At 36.4% G+C, this 22,367-nt stretch overlaps 1 protein-coding gene across 1 annotated transcript; it reads right to left on the bottom strand.

Moving 5' to 3' along the window:
- Positions 1–130: 130 nt before the first annotated feature.
- On the bottom strand, positions 131–20,561 carry LOC137294181 (GTP-binding protein 2-like). Its single transcript, XM_067825172.1, has 12 exons — positions 20,342–20,561; positions 17,897–17,923; positions 14,023–14,207; positions 12,297–12,411; positions 10,976–11,173; positions 10,391–10,565; positions 9,505–9,721; positions 8,532–8,667; positions 8,012–8,070; positions 7,283–7,454; positions 6,084–6,245; positions 131–4,675 (listed from the first exon to the last, which is right to left on the bottom strand). Exons 1-12 carry the CDS (start codon positions 20,408–20,410, stop codon positions 4,517–4,519), a joined length of 1,674 nt encoding a protein of 557 aa, XP_067681273.1. The 5' UTR covers positions 20,411–20,561; the 3' UTR covers positions 131–4,516.
- Between the last annotated feature and the right edge of the window lie 1,806 nt (positions 20,562–22,367).

Below are 22,367 nucleotides of genomic sequence, written 5' to 3'. Positions count from 1 at the left end.
CTGTAGTGGACTTTGAAAAATGTGCGGCTTATAGCTCTGAAGCTGGCAAAGGTATTGAACTGAGAGCCATCAAGTCTTCTGCACGATTAAGTGTCAAGAGTTGACAAATATCATCACACAAAACAAAGAGTAATGTTTGAATTTTTAATTACAGCTTGAGGAAAAAAACTTGGGAAGTTGGTGAAACACACAAGTGTGAATCCGTCCATATCACAGCAATCCTTGTAGGAAATGTAAAACATTGACGAAAGCAGATGAACACATGAACAATACCTCAGAACGGGGGGGGCCACCATCAGGATTACCAAATTCAGCTTGGATTGTTCTTTTTCTGTTCCCAATCCTCTCCTTGTTATACTGAGGAGAGAGACACGCAAATGCTTACCAGATTTTGTCTACAGATTCCCCATACTTTTATCTTACTATGATGTGCTTTGAATACCTGTAAGAAACAAATTAAACAAATTTATTTCAAGGATCCTCACAGGAAATATGGTGGTCCTGTAAAATAATGAAATACTGTTCAGTATGGTAAGATTAAATAATTCCTTTACCAAAAACAGTATTTTTCTTATCTAGAATTTAGTACAATCAATACTATTGTTCGTCTCTCGGGACAGGAAACATATTTTACTGTGTCCACGGTATGCATCTGTGCATACCAGACACACACTTCTGTACTGCATAAAACCCAGATGTGTTTATTGCCGTTTATGGTAAAAGTATATTCATCAAAGTTATAATTGAAGCTTATTTATAAACAAACAGCAGAAAAAGATGTCAAGGAGTGAAAGCATAGTCAACTTGAATTTCTAGAAAGGTCATATTTCCTTTCAGCAGATCATTCAAACCTCTGCAGCAAAAATCAATCAAAATTTCCGATCTGAAACTAAATGTTTTGAATTTAGTGTTTCATAAATATTTGTGTCTTTGCAGAGGTACATAATGTATCACTGATAATAAGTCCATTGATGACTAAGTCATTAAGCTCATTTACATTATTGCATAAAAAGATATGCTCAAATAATTTGAATTTAGGAAAACAAACAAAGCAACTGTCAAATCCAAGTAGTTTAGAATCCTAACTAAATCACTGAATTATAACCAAAGTGTATGGTTTGAGGTAGTTTCCCCATGTTGCCCCCAAGTTCTGCTGTATCTATACATCATCAGTCAGCGCTGACTCAGCATATAATGTAACACATAGGACTTCACATGTGGACGTAACAAAATATCTAGACCAAAGCTTGTATTGCTAAGTCAATCTCCATGTTAATTTCAATGAAATGTCACCTATATATAGTATTTTGTATGCATTCCATAACACATATTTCAATGTCCTGATTTTTTTACCCGATACAATTATGCTTACAAAATGAAAATAAACATCAAATACTAATACAGCATACTGAAAACCGAACATCTTTCACATCAAGAATACAATATCTTTACATGCTTGGAGATACGAGATCATGGCTAAAGAGTTTCATGTGAAAGTAAATAAGTATCATTGATAACAAATAACAGTTTTGATACTCTTCCTGATCTCGGTAGCACGAATGAAGGTCAAAGTGCATACATTTTATACAGTTTTATCTGTGGCAATGACATTTCCGTCTTTTCTCATAAATACTACATAAACTGGAAATATTCTTCACACATGGTAGCCTTATGAATTTGTACAACAAATCACATAATGGTCAACAAAAACAGACACTTTGCTCCTTGCAGAAATACGTTATTTTCTACACCAAAACTCCAATAACATGACAAACCATTTTAGACATGCTCTTCTTGTGTATAGTTTCACAGTTTAAAATCCCAAGTTAATATGCATAGCTAGAAATATGTGTGACTGGGGCTTCATGGTGTAATCTGGGAATTGCCCCTTCCACTAACACCCTAATTTTACCATTTGATCACAACAAGGATCTCTTTTGCTAATAAGATTAACAATCAATAACTGTTTTTGTCATGCTGAACAAACACAGATCCTGATAAGGTATACTGTTCAGCATCAAACAGCTGGAAAATACTTTCTTAAAGTCAAATCATTATCATGAAAGACTAACACAGATTGTCAAAAGAAAACCTGTCCAGTGTCAGTTTTTCTTTGCTGTTTATCACAATAAAATCAGTCTATCTGGCATTTGGGTGAGTTGGGTTTTATGCTGCTTTTAGCAATATTCCATCATTGGGTGGGACACCAGAAATCAGTTTCACGTATCATACTCATATGGGGCATTGAACCTGGAGCCTTGGTGTGATGAGCAAACACTTTAACTGCTAGGTTACCCCACCTCCCCTCGACAATTGTACAATATTTCCCTGTTTCCATACAGCATTTTCAACTTGACACCTCTGACCATTAATCATTTGTCCTTTTCACCAGGGGACCAAATTTTACTGCCTTTAAGACCCACACACACATCTCCCGATCAGAGTATTGTTCTCTCAAGAACAAATGCTCTGTCCATGATTTAATACAATTTCTGACTGTTATCCTTCAATATATGCACCAAAAACAATCCTCAAATATACAGCACACAATATATGACTCTTTCAATTCTCATGAAGAAATCTAATGTTCAGCTGATAACTGATCTAACGGTCTACTGTCCACACTGATTTTTTGTACATGTTGTCACAACATCAAGGATGCTTTCTGACAAGACTGAACCAGGACACAGAAGATGCAATATCATTATATACATGTACGTCAAAGAACTTTGTTCAAGACCTGCTACACATCACACAATAACAAAATGGTATCCTAATTTAGTGAGTGTGTATGTCAGTTTGGTTTTCTGCCTCTTTTAGCAATATTCCAGCCATTACCAAGTTGGAGGAAACTAGAAACAGGCTTCACACATTGTGCCCTTATAGGGAATCTAACCGAGTCTTTGGCAAGACAAGCAAAAGCTTTAACCACTCGGCTACCCTTTGACCCTCCTAATTTTGTGATATTACATACTTCTACATATATTTGTTTCAAAAATGTTTTTTATGTCTATGTTGTGTACGCCATACTCAGCAGTATTTCATCTATGTGATGGCAGTCTGTAAGCAACAGTATCTGGACCAGACAATCCTGTCATTACATTACGAGCACCGATCTATACAACACTGGTTGCTGAAGACAAATTTCAACCCAATATTCACAGTGCAGATTTCTCTGCCAAGAAACTTCAAAAACTCAGTAAGTACACAATGTAATAGACAACTGTAACCAATGTGACACCGTACTTCTACCATCTACCATGCAGTCTCTTATGATATGGCAATGCACCGGTAATTTTCAGCATGCTTTTCTGATTGTGAAAACAGTAACAAGGAACATGAAAGAACTGAGTCATTTTCACTTCAATCCTTGCAATGATCTGCTGTTTTAGATGATAATTGTATCATGAAATTATGAAAGCATAAATCAGCACATTTCAAGCTATAACAAACACAACATGAATGATAAAACGAAACAGGAACTGTAAACAATTAGCATGAAAACTATGAAATGAATCTCTTCAACAGAGACTTCTGTTTCCAATTATCTCTTTAACAGAGGCATCTATATTCTATAATCTCTTCAAAGAGGTGTACACATGCTATCATGAAGATTCAAACTGACTTTTCAATATGACATAACTAACAATAATATCAATAACGAGTACACAAAAGAAAGAGGCTTGACATAGTCAAAAAAACAACATTGCTCATCACCATATTGAAATATAGCTGATCTTAGCAAGCATACCAAATAGCTATGAAAATATCTGATCTGAACAAGCATAGTAAATAGCTATGAAAATAATTTTATTTCAAGTAAGTGGTTACGACTACAATACATTAAGTAAAAGCATACGTTAATGACTCATTATAGCTCAAACTATTAAGGACTAGATAGAGGACAAGGAAGGATGACAATATATGGAACATGATATATAAGTTCTTTATGACCTAACTGAAATGTCACTCTCACTATAATAAAGAAATTGTTCATCCATATATTGTCATCCTTCTTTACCGATCCAGCTTCAAATGCCTCTCAGAGAATTTAGATAATTGATCATAGTGTGCAATGTCAAAACGTTTGTTGCAAGACTTACTGAAAATCTGCATGTTTTAGTATTTTTGTGAACAAGTGACATAGCTTCTTTCTCTCACAAGTCTACGATGGCATGATGTAAGATTTCACAAGTTTTCACTGAGTGATAAGTCATGAACAGGTGGTGAATAGTATTAAAAAGTGTTAAAAAGTGTTTAAATAAGATCTAAAAATATAAACACAAAACTCACACGGTCAAACCAACATATATACTCGAGACAATAACAATGTCAACAAATACTTATAATAAAACTGTTCTCCTGATAACATGACAACAGGTGGTAAATATAAGGTGAAAAAGTTCACTCATTAGCTGAATCGACGCACATCGTAGAACATAGTGATCTGGACTATCAGGGCCCGTACCAGACCTAGTCAGTGTTTGGTGTTTTAACTGCATCTTGCTTGGAAGATTCATCTTTCTATAGGGTCAAGGGGAAGCGGTTTGATCACTTCTCCCATTCCCTTAGACTTGCCATCTCTGAACAGCAACCTGGACCCAGGTCGAATGTACTCCACGTGTTTGAAGAGACGGAATATCACTCGTGCTTTTTCATTAGTACGTATGTTTTCCTGTGAACAAAGAGTAATAATGTGAAATACTGCAGAAAATAGTAAACAATCATGTATATAGAGGATGCTACACGACCTTCCATGTAATACCATTTGTATTAAACGAGTGAATGACTTTGTATCAAACGATTGAAAGCGAGTTTGATACTAAATCTTTCACAATACTGAAAACAGTATTTCACGGAAGCAACTTTAGTATTCTGTTTATTACTTCCAACACAAATTGATAGAAACTGCAGCTACAGTGTGAGGACTCCTAGTTTTCCCAGTCAAACAAGGTCCAGTACTACTGCAACAACGGCATCAGCATTGTGATGTCATAACTCCAGACCTTTATGATGTCATACATCTAGTGGTATTACAATAGTGTAATATTGCTGTAAAAATATTACACAGCAGTATCTTTCATGGGCGAGTAATAAAGCAATATATATAAATCTGTAAAAAATGGACAAAATTAGATATGACAGTTAACCAGATTAATGATTTTATAATCCAAAAATGGTTTCCTAGATAGATGTTGCTTGAGTAACATTGCTGAAATGAATTACATCGCAATGTTTTGTAGACCACTGTGACATGACCTGCTCCCATGACTTCACAAATGATATTTCAAGTATCTCTGCTTCTGATGATGATATGCTGTTCTTTTCACTCTCTCTCTGGTTATCCTAAAGACCTGGGTTAGGCTTCAGTAACCAATGCTTGTTGCAAGAGGCTTGGGTGATAAGCTTTGCTGACTTGGCTGACACCTGATCGGTTCCCAATTGCACTGATTGATGCCCATGTTGTTGATCATGGGATTGTCTGGTCTAGACTCGATAACTTGCAGACCACTGCCATACAGCTGGAATATTGCTGAACGCAGTGTAAAACTAAAGTCACTCACTCACTTTCAACACACTGGTTATTAATGTTCACTAACTGAAATGTTGGATAATACACAGACTCTCACCATTGTGACTTCTGATTGATATATACCTACACTACTAAAAAAAGTACCTCAGAGACAAATGTCACAGATTCACTCTACTGATACTGTGTTTCTTCAAATATAGAAAAGATAGGCATTTTCCAGCATACCTAATCATTTCCTGCCTCCCAGCAGATGGATGAAAAAGTTCCATTTGTAAATTCCTTTATTATAACAGAAAGTCTGGCATCACTTGAAATAATCAATTCACTTTCAATTTCCTACTTATCATCTAAAACGTTGAGGTCCAGTTACATTTAATGGAAGTGTTAGTTAATCAAGTACACTCACCCTGAAGGAAAACCAAGTTCTATGGACAGTCAACTTCTTTGGTGCAATGAGTGACACATTTGGTTGTTAGTACTAACACTGCTATCAAGCATCACAACAAACAGTTGCGACTTCTAATATGCCTCTAAAAGATGTTACACTCACCCTATCCATTTTGACTATGACAGCAGTCTGGCACACAGTTCCTATATGGATGGTTGTCTGGAATCCCACTGAGATACGACTAGAGTGGAACAGCACATAAATGTCAGCCTCAAACTCTCGACAGGCGTACTGCTCAGAATTAGGACTTACTAGCACCATCCCCTGCAAAACACACAACAGATTGATGAAGATGTTTTACAGATAAATCTTCTTTTAATTCTTCAAAACACAACATTTCGGGGTCATTTCAGACCCATTCATCAGGTGAAATAACAGTTTATAGCATTAACAGTTCCCCTGATGAAGAGGTCTCAAATGACCCTGAAATGTTGTGTTTTGAAGAATTAAAAGAATATTTCTCCATAAAAGATCATTGTCATACAAAACAACTTCTAAATGCTGCTTAAAGACAACACAACAGATTGTTTCGCATTAACACTGTTCAATGTAGGCTTGCTCATTTGACACAGCAAAGGCACTAGCCTCATGAAACACAGACTGGGCACTAGCCTCAAGGACTCAATCAGTTTATCTCATCTCAGGGCTTGTAGATTGTTAGGTTTTTGAGGGTTTCCCTTATGGTGTTACTCAGGTTGCAGAATGTCTAAACACTAACTGGCTTGCAGGGCAATTGTCAGAACCTACAGGTCTGCAGGATAATTGGCAATACCAACAGGACTATTAATGAGGGTGATTGTCAATACCAACAAGACTATTGTCAATGACAGTGGTTGTCAGTACCAACAGTACCATTTTCAACATTAACCATTCTGCAGGGTGGATGTCAATATCAACAGAGCTATTGTCCATACCAACTAGTCTGCAAGTGATTTTCAATACCAACAGAATTACTGTCCATACCTGAAGGGTGGTTTGTCAATACCAACGGTGTGCTGTTCAAAACAACTTTAGCGCTAAGACTACCTTAAGCCTATGTTATGGTATTGGAGTTACATCACCTTAGTGCTAAGATCGCTTTGAACAACAGTCCCTAGGACTATTGGCCATACAAAGTAGTTTGTAGGTAGATTTTGATTACCATTGAATGCCAACTAGTTTCTTTCAACAACTTGTCCATGTACAGACTGCCAATGATCTCTTTTTTTCAGGCATCCCGCCAATAACATTTGGTCAGAACTATGCTGAAGGTAGACAGTAAATACAAACTGACCTAAATATCAGTTACAAAATTTACTCACTTTTCTAAGCTGCTCCTTCTCAACATCTTGAAGTGCAACTGTTGCAGTCTGTCCTGCTTGTATAAGTCTGCATGGCAACCGGTTTCGGTGAACAGTTCTAACTTTGACCTCACGGAATTCTCCATTTTCAGATGGTCCTAGCAAAACCATGTCCCCTTCTCGTATAGATCCTCTATAAAACAGAAGATGACGAGTTAGCAGACAGAAACATCAAAAGGCTCATGATGGCCACAAGATGCACGATATGGAAACTCATATTTCTTCCACTAAAGCATTTCAAAAGTTAATCATAACTTACTTATGTTTGCATGTTTTTTTCAAAAGGGATGAGGGCTGTAGGACTTTATTTTTAATCTGACAAGGGAGGAACACATTTTTTATTTTTGAGTCTTGACTGACTTGAGTACAGTTTTACGCTGCTTTTAGCAGTATTCCCGCAATATCATGGTGTGGGACACCAGGAAAGGGCTTCATACATTGTACCCATGTGGGGAATCTTACCCTGGCCTTTGGCATGACAAGCGAACGCTTAAACCACTAGACTACCCCACCACCCTCATGAGTCTCAATCTATGCAGATTGGATATCTGGGCATGATATGACATGCTTCAACCAAAACATACGCCTGGCCACTCAACCCCATTAGTCGCCTCTTATGACAATTATGGGTTGCTTAAGACCAATTCTAACCCAGAAATGTAGGGGTTGTAAGACAACACTTTGACCCACCTCAGTATAGTTCCACCTACAACACCTCCAACACCAGGCACAGAGAAACGGTCATCAATCTAGGATAAAACATAGGTCTTGTTGCAAACATCTATCAAAACTCACAGAGAGAGGGTGGTGTGCTTGAATATACTGCAGCTTGTTTAGCATGTTTTGGACAATAATCTCTAACAAAAATCTTAAGAAACAGGAGCTTCATTAATTAGAGAGTTAACTTATCAGTGAGACTGAGAGTAGCTTTATGTGGCAATCACAAACACTCAAGACAGCAACCTGTAAATAATATACAGTGGAACCTGTCAAAACTGGCTTCTGTCCAATCCGGCAAGTTGTAGACACTGCCATAAAATCTCAGTCCCATTCACAGCTTATACATTTATTATCAGCTCTACAATCCAGCACATCGTCTAAATTGGATTATTTCTTCAGTCCCAGTGAGTGCCGGTTTAGACAGCTTCCACTGTATGTAGTATGCTTCTCTTGATAGTAACACTAAACTGAGACTGAAGACACAATTCACCTGGAATTCAGTGTTGTCCTGGGCCAGCTTTTCTCGATCTTTACGGCTCTTGAGTGGAGGCAAGACATTGAGGAAGATCTTCAGCAGATCCAAATTCTTTCCTGTTACGCTTGAGACAGTGAAGATAGGCGTGATCCTGTGCACAAACATAGGTTGTTATTTTCTGCCAAATATCAGTGTCAGAATTAGAAACTGCAATGGGGTTAATGATTATGATCATTACTTCAAGCATCATTCATCACCACTGCAGTTAACAAACACAATCACAGTGGGATGAGACACAGTCAGACTACAGGTGCTTTAACATCACAATATTGTCATAGTATTTACTTTGATGTATTAGATGCTTTAGAATTGTTCCAGCCATACTATACACTAGCAGCCAATCACATGTGGGGTCAAAGGTGGTATTTCATTTAAACATTGGGGTTAGAACTGATCTTCAGGAACCCTTGCACGCATTTAGAGGCAACTAATGGGATCGAGTGGTCTGGCGCGTTGACTTGGTTGACACATGTCATTGTATCCCAAATGCGTAGATCGATGCCCGTGCTATTGATCACTAGATTGTCTGGTTCAGACCCCACTATTTACAGACCACCATCATATAGCTGCAATACTGCTCTTATATTGTAAGTGTGGTATACAAACTAAACTCACTCACTTCAAACATTAGATATTTGCCCATATTCCAGTTCTGAGCAAGAACTGTTTTCTTCTGATCTGTGATTTAGTAAAATTTCTACTGGAACATTAACATGACTGTGATCCACTAAATCATGTGCTAAGGTAGAGATTATAACACTGAAATGATTCAGCTGTTCTATAATTCACTTGTACCAGGAAAATTTATAAACTTATTTCATTCAAAAGCAATGCATCAACCACTGTTTACACTTTGTAAACTGAACAGTGCTGAACAGTGCTGACAGGCCATCACACTGATTTCTTATTATGCTGATTTCTCACTCACTTTTCAGTGTCAAAGTTTGATGCACATGTAATGGCATCGTCATCATTCAGGATCCGGACAGGTATTTTCTTACAGCCTGGGGACTTGAGTATCTTCTCCAGCTGTTTGACAGTGCGTTCTATGAGGACGTGACGACACTGGTCCACCTTGCTGACAACCACAAACACTGGCACTCCCAATGCAAGGGCAAACCCTAGATGTTCCTTTGTAGTCCCAGCTGATCAAAATGGGAACATTTTAGCTTTCAGGATTACAAGCAATAGTTTGAAACTGATAAGACATGCCAGAGTAATGAATATTGGCGCCAGCAGTTTCTTATCGGGGGATGGGGATTTTAACTCCTAATGTTAGAAAAATGAAAAGGATGTGTAAATTCGGAATGCTTCATACACATGATATATGCATGATATATACTTCCATTAGCTTTATGCAAATCACATAAAAACATAGTTAAGACATTTTACAGTCTGTTATTTGGCTGACAGGTTCTTTGACAAGAGATGGAGAACACATTTGATGTTTCCAATGCTATTACAGTGGAAGCTGTCTAAACCGGCATTCATCAGGACTGAAGATATAATGATATAATCCAGTTTAGACAATGTGCACGATTGCACAGCTGAGGATAAATGTGCAAGCCATGGATGGGACTAAGATTATATGCTGGTGTTGACAACATGCTGGATTGGACAGATGCTGGTTTTGACAGCTTCCAAACCTACTGTTATTTAGTAATTTGAGAGAGAAATGCTCCAACAAGAAACAAAATTGGTTGTACTAATGTATACTGTTAAAGAGTAAACATGGTTGGTCCAGGGTCCACTTGCATAAATCAATCTTTGCACTATGAAAAATGTAGTCATGACGATGCCAAAACATAACTCACTGATTCCTGTAGTGGCACTGACAATTAGCATGGCAAAGTCTGGGGAGTTGCCTGTCAGCCCAAATATGGTTGTCTTGAGGTACTTGTGATGTCCGGCAAGATCAATGAGAGTAATCAACTTAGTTGACTTGTCACAGATTTCCTCTACAGACCGAGACCCACTATAGTTGACCATCTGAAGTCATACACAGGCATTACTGACAACCACAACAGCAAGGCAATGTCAAGTTATCAGTAAATTACTGGAACTAAAATACTGAATCATCTTCTTGCAATTGTAGTTTGCATTTCTAGTATTTCTTCAGTATGTGGAATACATAACATGTTCAACTTAGAATCTCAAGATGGTAGTAAACGGATACAAAAAGGTCTTGAAATGTACAATATTTATATCTTATTTCAGTAAAATTAACAACCAAATTTCCATTATCACAAATTATTTCATGAAACTTACAACAATTTTTGTGATGTATGATCTTAATGATAGAAGCCCTTGTTAAGCACCTTTTTAACCTTAACACAATAGCTAATCTACATATCATTCCCTAATATTTTTTAAACCCAACAAAAACTGAACTCAATTACCTCCCCTGAGCTGTCAAAGCCAATAATCTCATGACTGATGCTTGATGTTCTCCCTGATTGTATTTCATGCAGATGTCGGAACAGGTTGAGGCGTGCCCGTCCCCTCCCGTTGTCCAGCTCTCCTTGAGTCAGGACCCCCAGCAGAGTACTCTTTCCTACGTCAACATTTCCCAGCACAGCAAGACGCATGTCCAGGAACTGTGGCAGCAAAAGAAAGTTATGACAGTATCTATATGTTTACAATGAATGGCTGGAATTACTGTTTACAGTTCAGATGAACCTAATACTAAAATAGAATTTCAACAGCCATTAACATATATTTCACAGCTTTTCACAGTAAACAACATTTCAAGGCCTTTTATGGCAAAGATAACAGCCTCAATAGATGAATAATTTCTTAAATATAGCTTACAACTGCTAAGTCATACATCACGATTTGCACAGTACTGCCTGAAGGGAACAGCTCTAAAATAACATCACTCCTGTCACTGATCATGTGATGAGTATTTTTGACATTTCAACACGTTCTTGATAAATAAGAAATAACAGAAAGAATTATTTGTTCATATTAAAGTGTCATTAGATATAAATTCACAGATATTTTGGCGACATTTAAGGCTTTCAAAGATCGACATTCCCTTTTACCCAAGGCCTTGTGATATACTTAGTGAACACTCTTTGTCTGTCTTTGACAGAGACCCATGAAGATCAGGGACCTGTTTCACAAGGTTTCTTGCAAGTTTCCTTGTAGCATCACTACCTCCTATACCGTAACATAGGGGTACCAATGTTACGTGAAAAGTTATGTGGCTTACAAGAGCTTTGTGAACCAGGCCCCTGGGTTAGAACTGATCTTCTGTAACCCATGCTTGTCACAACAGGAGACTAACATGGTTGAGTGGTTGACTTTGTTGACATATGTCACTGGTTCCCAACTGTGTAGATCGATGCCCATGCTGTTGATCAATGGACTGCCTGATCCAGACTCGATTATTTACAGACTACCACCATACAGCTGGAATATTGCTAGATGTGGCATAAAACTTAACTCACTCACTCAAACTGTCTTGGACAGAATGTGATTTCTTTATCATATTCATAACCATGGTTTGGGCTTAGACTTATGATACTAGCAAACAGCATATAATCACACTTTCTTCAGCCCTTTCACTCACTAAAAATCAGTTACACACAAAAAAGGTTTGACATCAGTCAAAATTCCAATATAAATCAAGCAATGAAATTAAGAAAAAAACATATAAAAAACACTAATATTCACAGTATCAAAAATATAAATGAACTATTTGACTTATAAACTGACCTCTTGATCATCTGGAACTTTCCTCACAAGTATCTCTAATGCCCTTCGCCGTATACAGTTCTCACCATCCTGCTCTACAGTTCGCTCACGTAGCACAGTTAGCGATGCACCAAGTCTAGAAAAACAGAGAAATTATCTCACATGAAACATGTCATCACATTATACATAGAAGTTGAGGTGTACAAATAGGACAAATTGTATGGATAACAACTTCTTTATTGAGTGATAGCGACGTTTCGGTGCAGATTCTTGTACCATTGTCAAGCAATTCATGCAAGAAATAGCAGTTCTAGTATGTCCGTAGACAATATGATTTTATGATAAAGTTGTCTTATATGACTTATTAAGATGTTCTGCTCTATGAAAATCATTTTCAGTAGCATACATTGAAAACATAAATTAATTAATTTGGGGGTGTTTCATTTGCACGGATGAGTAAGTGAATGTTGTATCAATGTGTAAAAAATACACACAAAAAAACAAAACAAAAAAAACAAAAAAACTTGGTGAACCCATGTATGTGTATCGTATACAATTACTGCTCACTCCAAGAATAAAAATTAAAATGATTATTCAAGAAAACTCCTAACGTTTTCAGGCATCTTACAAGGATATCTATGATGAACACTGGTTATTGCAATAAGCGCTGAACTTTGCTGGTTTACAACAATGAACATTATCAAGACCTGTACAACAGAGGATTTGTTGATATGCTATTTCTGATAAAGTGAAGATGTGTGATCAAATCAGATTACCCCATAGAAACAATGTTTTCATGAAAAGTGTTACTCTTCATTCAAAGGATGACTGAAATTGTTCTTTAATAATATTTCGAGTGTCAAATAGAGCAGTTGGGCATGAAACTACATAATTACTGATTTTCTTTTGAAACATGATTAACAATTGTTGCAGCGTCATAAGTCTACATTTTATTTGTCTAAAGACAGTATTCTCTTTGGTTGTTAAATTCTTATCCGACTATGTACGGTATTTGTGTCCAGCTTGACTGGCCCAAGCTAGTCCTTGGCTCTGGTGTTTTATTGTGGGAGAGTAGTGTGTTCTTTTGTTCTTCAATTCAGAGGGCAAGCTATTCCTTCATCTCTTATTGGTCAGTTTTGAGTTCTTCTTCACTGGCATCAGCACATTTTAATTAGTCAACTACATACAGTCACACAAGAAAAGCACCTTAAAACAGGAGTTTTGACATTTTGACAGCCATCTTGCAGTCTCTCATTTGCTCTACAACTAGTCTCTGTTCAAGATGGACATGCTGTTTGACTAAAAGTAGAGATAGATGATACACACTATCACCTGGTAGGTATTGGTCGGTATTCGATCCATTTATTAGTTTTCATGTGTTTACATTTCACATATATTTATGCCACACATATGTGTGATGAGTTATGTATTTCCTATCAAGTATATTATTGTAATATTTTGCTGCCAATCTATGTCTTGTCACAGTATAATCTATATATCCTTTTTGTGAACAGCATTTATACATTGTTATCACATAATACAATGAGAACTATTATTCATGTTACTATCATTTATACATTGTTATCACATAATACAATGAGGACTATTACTCATGTTACTATCAGCTCTGTGGATTACACTCACTTTACCTGATTCAGAAATAAGCAACCACGATCAAATCACCTATTAGCATGATTAAAATTGTATTTATCTGTTCAGCTTTACACTGAAGATATTCCTGTTGTACCTCACAGCCATCCGCTTGAGTGTGTTGACCGAAGCTTCCAGTTCCACATCCTGCAGCCCAGCCATAATGCCATTGTCTTCAACTCCTAATTCATATATGGCCTCCCCCTCTCCCTCCTCTAGCCTCCATTTCATCTGCGTTACCAGGTGCTCGAACCGGAAGTCGGATGGGTTTACCAGTTTTAGCTGAAGTTGGAGAAAACATTTTACAGATATAAATTAAGAATTTACCTTCATTGAAAATATTTTTCACAATCCCACATTTGAAAAGTAAAAACCCTTTGTATTCAGCTTGAAGAAAAGGCTTGATAAAATAGTACTGATTGGAAAAAGTTCACCCTGTACCACCCTCATGTAAGACAGTAAATTTGCTCCAGGGGGAGTCCTTCCCTGGTGTATGATATGAGTTCATTGATTATTTTTTTTACATCTGTTCTAGTTTATTGAATGTATATTTAGGATGAGTTATGCACATCAGTTTTTATGAGAATTAAGGGCACAGGTGAAACTCTTACTGTTTGATCTATATATTACCAGAACTATGGTCAAGTGTATTCTGTTTGCCAGACTTCTCTTGTGGAACATATAAATGAACCATACACCACGGTCACCCACTGTCTCATGATGTTACGTATGTTATACAACTGTGGGACTAAGATTTGACCAAGAAAATGAGTGCTATAGACAATTACTGATTTGTTTTGTATTTCACAATGCTGATAAATATTGTCTTCTCTCAATTTGGGGTATAGATAGTCAACATTGTTGGACCTGTACAGGAAGGCTGTTTGGCAAACCGAACTGTATCCCTTCATGAGTTCAATTTGTAATCACCAGAATCAAATATTGCTACGTTTTTACTCAATTTTGTGTGTGTTACTTTAACAAAACAAGAGTCATCAGAAAATGACATATTCCCCCAGCCCCCACATGTTTGAAAGGACAAATCATCTGACAGTTACTCATTGTTTTTTTTCAGACTACATTTGAATTGTTTCCATGGAATTCATGAAAATGATAAATGCCATATATCTGTAATCAGCAAAGGCACAATTTCAAGATCTGTCTCATATATCTGCCAAGAACTGTTGAAAGATATGAAATGGTTTTCGAGTTGTGCTCTTGGAATGAAGCCCATCCCTCCATTTTGAGACTAAGTCCGAAACATTTCCATGGAGACCAAGAAAATAAGAAATCACAAAACCTGTAAATACCAATAATAATGTATGGGAAATCCAAAAGAGTAACGAGAAGTCACACTGTTATCAATCATGTTTGGTTAAACACTACCAAAATACATTCTTTGACATATTAGTATTTTGACCATGCTGACAGTGTTTATGTATCCCAACAATGATCATTGACCACACACTTAGCAAATGTAATATGCAAGAGAGGATGCATTCAATTTGATGTGGATTCCTTGCAGCCTTAATGTCAAATAATTTAAATGAAATGAATATATGGTCACCATATTCTAAACATAAATGAAGAAATTTGACACACATATAAGCAACAATAAGCATATACCTTATCAACTGACCTCATGAAAATTGATGATGGTGATATCTCATTCTCTTTTTCATTGATAATGTACCATTACAATTTAGTGAGAGATTATTGCCATGACTGCACACCTCAAAGTTTAATTATGCCCTGGGGAGATCCGACTCCCAAGTTTGTTTCTCCCTGCTGAGACCCAAAGCAATAATATAGAAGCCTTGGTTACCACTGCATGTATATCAAACAGGATGATGCAATAGGCCTGATTAGACAATGATGGCAATGCTTCATTAACATGTGTGATGTGTGCAAGGAATAATATATGACGGCATAACATATGTGGACAGCTAAGATCTGAAACTGATCCAACAGTCAGTGATGAATACAATGATCCTTCACCTACAGATAGTCAATAGCATGGCTGCCTAAATATTTGTTAAGGCTATCCATAAGACTTGCAGTATTCGGAACACACCGTGGGTTGGAAAGTTAAGTGTGAACATGTGAGTGTGTGGGAAGGAGGATAGGAGGGTGAGGGTGTGTGAGACTGTGAGTGAATGAGCTAGCGAGCTGGGTTGAATGTTGCCATGAAGAGTATTTTAGTTATATCATGGGGTGTCAAATACAGTTTAACACCTATAACTTGAATTCGGATAAGATGAATTCTCAGTTGTCTAGAACTCATCTCTTGTCCCTACTGATTTCCTCATGTTTAATATTATTTCCACCCAATGTCTTGAACTAGACGTGTTGAATTCACGGTTGTATTGTACTCATTATAGGTTCCCCAAAAGCGTTAAGTACAAATCTACCCTTTTGTCTCGAACTGTCAAACTTGCAACTGAGAACTATATTCTCAAAGTCAAACATCATGCTCATAAAGATGCTACCAAAAGATCAAATTCAAAGGTGAGGACCGATGGATTTGACAATTAAGTGGTGTGTTTAACTACACATCTATACACACAGTGTCACACTTACCAACTGATTTTTTACTTATACAATTAACCTTAATTAACTTGTTAGCAGTGACACATCGATCATAGGTCATGGTGCTGCCAACTAAATGGGATCGCTCGTGACTTTGTCAAACTATATGTAACTTTTTGTATGGAGATTCATTTGTCATGATGAAAATAAAGTGACTGAATGAATTGACATTTTTACATATTTTGATATAATTATCAGTACTGCAGTAAATTGAAAAGATGCATTGTTTGAGTGTATAGCCTACTGTATAAAAATAATGTTGTAAGCACTTTGGTCATGTTGGTATCTGGTTATTTCTATGCTGACAAGACGTGTCGAACTCTTCTCTTTGTTCCGACAAACTTGACACATCGGGTTTGATTGCATATATTGGAAGAAAGCCAAACATGTACAGGTATAGTCAAGGCTCAAATTTAGTGCTTTCTGACTTGCACTGGTGCAACCCAATATTACAATGCGCAACCTAGTTATTAGACTAACTTGCACCAGATGCAAATAAATTTTGAGTAGGTAAACTTCTGAATAAAATATCTAAATAATTCAATAGCACATTTCTTTCATTCCATATTGCAATAAAAGCAGTGCAACTAGAATTTGGCTTGTGCAACTAGGTTTCTAAGGTTGCACTTGGTACAAGTAGGTTATCCATCTCTTAAATCCATCCCTAACAACGCATGCCAAACCGAGAAACCTTACTGGGGTGAACCTGGATCAGCTTACATTTATGACTCAAATATATCCATATGGCCATTTCATGAAAATATTCTATACTTTAGCATGTCTAGTCAGAACTCATATTATGAACATATAGGACTCATGCTTAATTTATAAAGTGATTGTTATTCCCAACATACTTTCTCACTCTATGGGGCTAAACAGCATGATCTGTCATCAAATTTATGCATTTGCAAAGATTACATCAAAACTCTCATGATGATGTAAATGCTTTCTAAGCATGAAAAATAATCAACTTTCACATTCAATGATTTTGGTGACATTCAATATCATCCATCATGTTTCCATAAAAACTATGCAAACATCAGCAAGTACTTTTATGAGAACATCATTGAATATTATCATTTCAGAATATGTGACAAATACTGAAATATTTTAAAAGAATAAACATGATCATGATGACAGATGGCACATTTATGACAAATTGATACATATCATGTAGATATACTGACACAATATGTACCACTGATTATTATCCATCATCATGATAATACATTTTGGATGTGACATTTATTTGTCAATTGTGTGTACACATGATACCAAAATACGCATAAGTAATGCAGATAACGCAGTTGACACTATTCTGCACAGCCTCCAGCTGTGTGTGAACACCATACATCACTGTCATACTAAGGAAAAGGACTTACCTTATACTCCACATTTCCTTCTTCCTCCTGAAACACAAGGTAGCCTACATCAAGAAACATGACCACATATACCATGACATGGGCTTGGTTTTATTAAGAACATTTACTTAAGAAAAGTATTCACTTGTTCACGTAAAAGCCTATTCTAAATATGTATACAAACTAGCGACCACTCATGATATGGGAATGAGTGAATATGGCTTGACAATGCTTTTAGCAATGTTCCAGCAATATCAAGGCAGGGTCCTCTAGAAATGGGTTTGATACATTGTACTCATGTGTAAATGGAACCCAGTCTTCCAGCGTGAAGAGCCAATGCTTTAGTTTAACCCCTTCTCCCCATGATATGTGAAGAAGCATGTAGAACAATGCAGTGTTATGTATACAGCTTTAACATGTTAAATAAGAAGATACAGCCATCAATATCCCACGCATTACCTCCAATTTCAGTCAAAGTCAAACTTGTTGCTATGGAAACGCCAAAACGTTTTATTCCGAGTTCCAAAACTATCAAAAATGCACCAGTCCACCACTTGACCAATCTATGTGTCAAGTTTGGTAAAGAAATATTCAATGGTTTTAGAATTCTGCTCTGGAAAAGATAAATGTACACAGACGGATGGGGTGCATTTTAATACCCATCCCCACCCCGCGCAAAACGCGTTGTCAACAAAATAATTATTATTTACTGAAAATAAAATATATCTCAAATATTCACCATGTTAAATGAATAATGATGGCAGCAAAACTGCACAATTATCAACTTTAGCTTCCATCTTGCACATCCATACACTAGCTGATGTTTAGTATAGAGCAATAGTTCATAAAACATTGTAATACTGTAACCATGGCAACCACACTTGTCAACTTCAGTTAACTTAGGTGCACATTTATTGTTGTCATGGTTATTGCATCATGATAGCATTATTCACGCTTTGTGGGAATCATGATTTACCTGATGTTAAAATTTTCTGTTTCACATATACAGATATAATGATAGTGGGTGCACATATACTGTTCTGTCCCAATCACACCCATGTGTCACAAAAGGTATGACTATAAGAATTATCAAAACTAAATATGTTGTACATGTTGTAGCCGTGACAGCATGCAATGGAAACATTATTCCTCATATGACTGGGAATACATCATGGTACAGACACCCATGTCCAGTGTTCAAGATTTTCAAACCAGGAAATAGACTGTAAGGATTCTAGTTTTGATACAACATTATTGTCTACATCATCATAAGCATACACAGTGGTGGACATTAGTCAACAATAGTCAGTTGAACTGTGCCAAATGTTGTCAATAAGCATGATCAGCAGCTGGTTCCTTCTTTTTCTTTTGTGGTCACAATTCTATAGAACAAACTTAATATTATACTACAACATATAATCTACCTGTTTCGACAAAAAGCAAGTACAGCTTAAAGTGTGAAGTGATGGGCCCAAAGACAGTGTGTCAAAAGATTTAAATAATTGAAATATGTCTCCTTTTTAACGGCGGTAAACTATTATCAGATCTGGATGAGCAATTTTTCAGTGCAGCTAGCTTTTCACTGGATAATGTCAAACAGATTCTTGTTCATGCCTATTGATAATGACCATTAATGGAACATGGAAAAAGCTGAAATCTCATGCAAATACATACTTTGTCAAAATGAATCATTTCATAACACTGACAAGAAAATCATACAAGCGTTAATATAAAATGATGAATAACTTTTAACACCAACCATGTGTTTTTGTCAAATTAAATAAAAATATAACCAAATGAATGCATAATTGCTCAATACTACCATGACAAGTGTCTTGTCGTATCTTAACGACACTGGCTAATTCTTATTAACATTATTGTCATCTATGATCCAACATGGATAGTATTATAATTACAGTGTAGACATTGCTTAAATTATGAGTTACCTAAAAGAGACCCAAAACAAATTAAAAATTATACAACCTAGTCATATGATAACTGAATCAAATGTCTGCAATAATCGTAATAACATGGACTGTCTTTTTTTCAACTGTTCAAATATCCTTTGTTCGGATGAGATTGTAACGTGTATTATTATTGCAATAAGTTCTTACGTTGAGATAGTACCGTAGTTGACTCCTATTTGGGGCACTTTGTTCCTATAAACATTCACATACATTTAACATTTCATAGTGTGTTTCAAAACATGTCAAATGACAAACAATATAAGTAGCGGATACTGTCAAAAAAGATAATTTTAGATTCGTTTTAAAAAATGACAGCAGACAATCAATTTACTTCCTTGGCCTCAGACAGGTTTTCAATAGACTGTCAATACATAGTGCCAAAACGGATTTAAACATTTTCATCAAGTGTATGTAAAACAGATATAAGGCATGCTAACCCCCATACGTAAAGCTGCTGTAGATTTGCTCATTATGTCATAATCAAAATATCAGTACTCACCTCTGGTGGCAAGATTGCAGGAAGTTCCGTGGCAGCTGTTGGGTCAAGCATATCTACAAGGTTGTCCATCGTTCAAAATCCAAACGTTTACAAATATGCTTAATTCAAAAACGTTGCTACCATTGCACTTTGTGTTGTATACAAATATGACCGCTAAAATCCGCGGTCAGCTGTTTGTTGGCGTTTTCCGCCATCTTGCATCAGCCAACACACAAACTCTAATTTTCTCCTAACAACTAACATTATTAGATGTAAAGATGTACAATACATAGTCGAAGTAAAAGCAAACTTGTTCAGTATGTAGATCAATAGATATTTACTAGAGGTAGAGAGCACGAAATAATGAAATATTAAACCAATTATGGAGTTGGTTAGGTTGAAATGTCATTTGAAATGATGGCTAATGTTAATCAGTTGTTTAGAAAATAATTTGCTTGTCTTGAAAAGGGCCCGTATGATAACAACGTTCCGCTTCTGGACAGTGTTTAGCTGTCAAACTGGAGCTATATTAAGAAAGTTGCAAGGTCTATTTTTAGATGCGTAATGTCCCGTTACTGACGAAATAAACAGTAACACAGCGTCTGGCCACTTTTAACTATTACATCTAAGTATATTGCTTATTTGGATATCACAGGTTTGACAGACTCATGGCCTTACTTTGTCCAAAGTTGTGGTACAGCGACATTCACAGATATAACTTGCAAGGACTCACAAAATGATATCTTAAACTGCGGGTATAACGAACTCAAAAGGGGACCGCCATAGTTTTGCAGAAACGTTCGCCACCTTATTGTAATATGTAATGTGGCGGTCTAATGATTTACAGTTTGACAGTGATTGTTTATTCACATGAACCAAACATACATCACTGGGTGCTAATTAGTCTCCTGACAGTGCGTTACAGGCCTACGCGAGGAAAATGTTTTTCCTGCCTTCACTCGGGAAACAAACCCCAACTGAACATTAGCGAAATCAGGTGCTGCATGGATTCCTAGAAGCCAAATTAAAGATTAATACAAAAACGAAAAGTAAGTGGGACAAGAAAACGACTAGTTTACAGTTCAAGAGAAATAAAGTATTCCAAACTGATGGAAATTAAATTTGAAGGCTATGCCTACACAATGCAGTCAAGCGGCACTGATGAGAAAAGATTCACCATAAGGATTTTAGTGATAGGTGTTGGGATCGGTTACAGGCCATACAACTTACAAGGCAAATGAAACCTCAATGAACTATAGGTAGAGGGAAAACAATGATCAAGTAACAATAAGCATATGAGCGTCATTTGTGAGTTATATTAGACCTGTTTGGATTTTAAAAAAAATCCATATTAATACATCATCGGCAAACCTAATGGAACAGTGTTTGGAAACTGTTCCCTTGTGACCAAATGCCATTACTTAAATGTTACTTTTCTGTCTTGAACTCAGGTAATGTTCCTCTGAAGTGCCAAGGTCTACAATACATTTTTCAAAGAGAGGTGATTGAAAGGTCTGCAAGTGTATAAGAGCACAATACAAAATGTTGACAGGGTGTTTTACGGATTTTGTGTCATAAAACTACACCTCAAATGGCATTATCTACATTGAACTAAAAGGATAAAGGATAAATTGTTGGTTAAAAAAATATTCCCGAAGATGCAAATTGTAAAAATAAGTACTGACCTCTCAGTAAGTTGAAACTAAAGAAAGGTACCTGTACCTGTAATGGATCATCACATGAATGAATTGACCTTCCCAAGTGATCGCTTGTTTTGCTCAAGTTTTTAAAGGACAAGTTTACAAAAAAATAAACCTTTTTTGTCTTTTTTTTTCTCAACATTGTTTTTGTTTCATATTTCGTAGCCATGGAACACAACTGTTTTTGAGTTTTTCTCCGGAAACGAAGCCAACCCCATGATTAGACTAACCCCAAAACGTTCCATGGAAAAACAAAAAAAATCAAAATGCTGAAAATCTGTAAATAGCAAAAGGCACAACCATAAATTCAGATTATTATATCTATCAATTTTGGTCTAAAAATATTG

This window comes from Haliotis asinina, chromosome 8, assembly GCF_037392515.1.
Source record: "Haliotis asinina isolate JCU_RB_2024 chromosome 8, JCU_Hal_asi_v2, whole genome shotgun sequence".
NCBI classification, from domain to species: Eukaryota; Metazoa; Mollusca; class Gastropoda; order Lepetellida; family Haliotidae; genus Haliotis; species Haliotis asinina.
The sequence above is the reverse complement of the archived record's forward strand: the minus strand, read 5'-3'. Positions and strand labels throughout refer to the sequence as shown.

What these genes read in the sequence shown, in the direction of transcription:
- LOC137294181 (XM_067825172.1), bottom strand. Translation starts at nt 20,410, where the DNA reads ATGGACAACCTTGTAGATATGCTTGACCCAACAGCTGCCACGGAACTT. An exon ending in CTCAAGCGGATGGCTGTGAG is followed by an intron (nt 12,412 to 14,022) that starts GTACAACAGGAA and finishes CTGTTTTTCTAG; the next exon opens with ACTTGGTGCATCGCTAACTG. An exon ending in TCAAACTTTGACACTGAAAA is followed by an intron (nt 8,668 to 9,504) that starts GTGAGTGAGAAA and finishes GTTTGTGCACAG; the next exon opens with GATCACGCCTATCTTCACTG.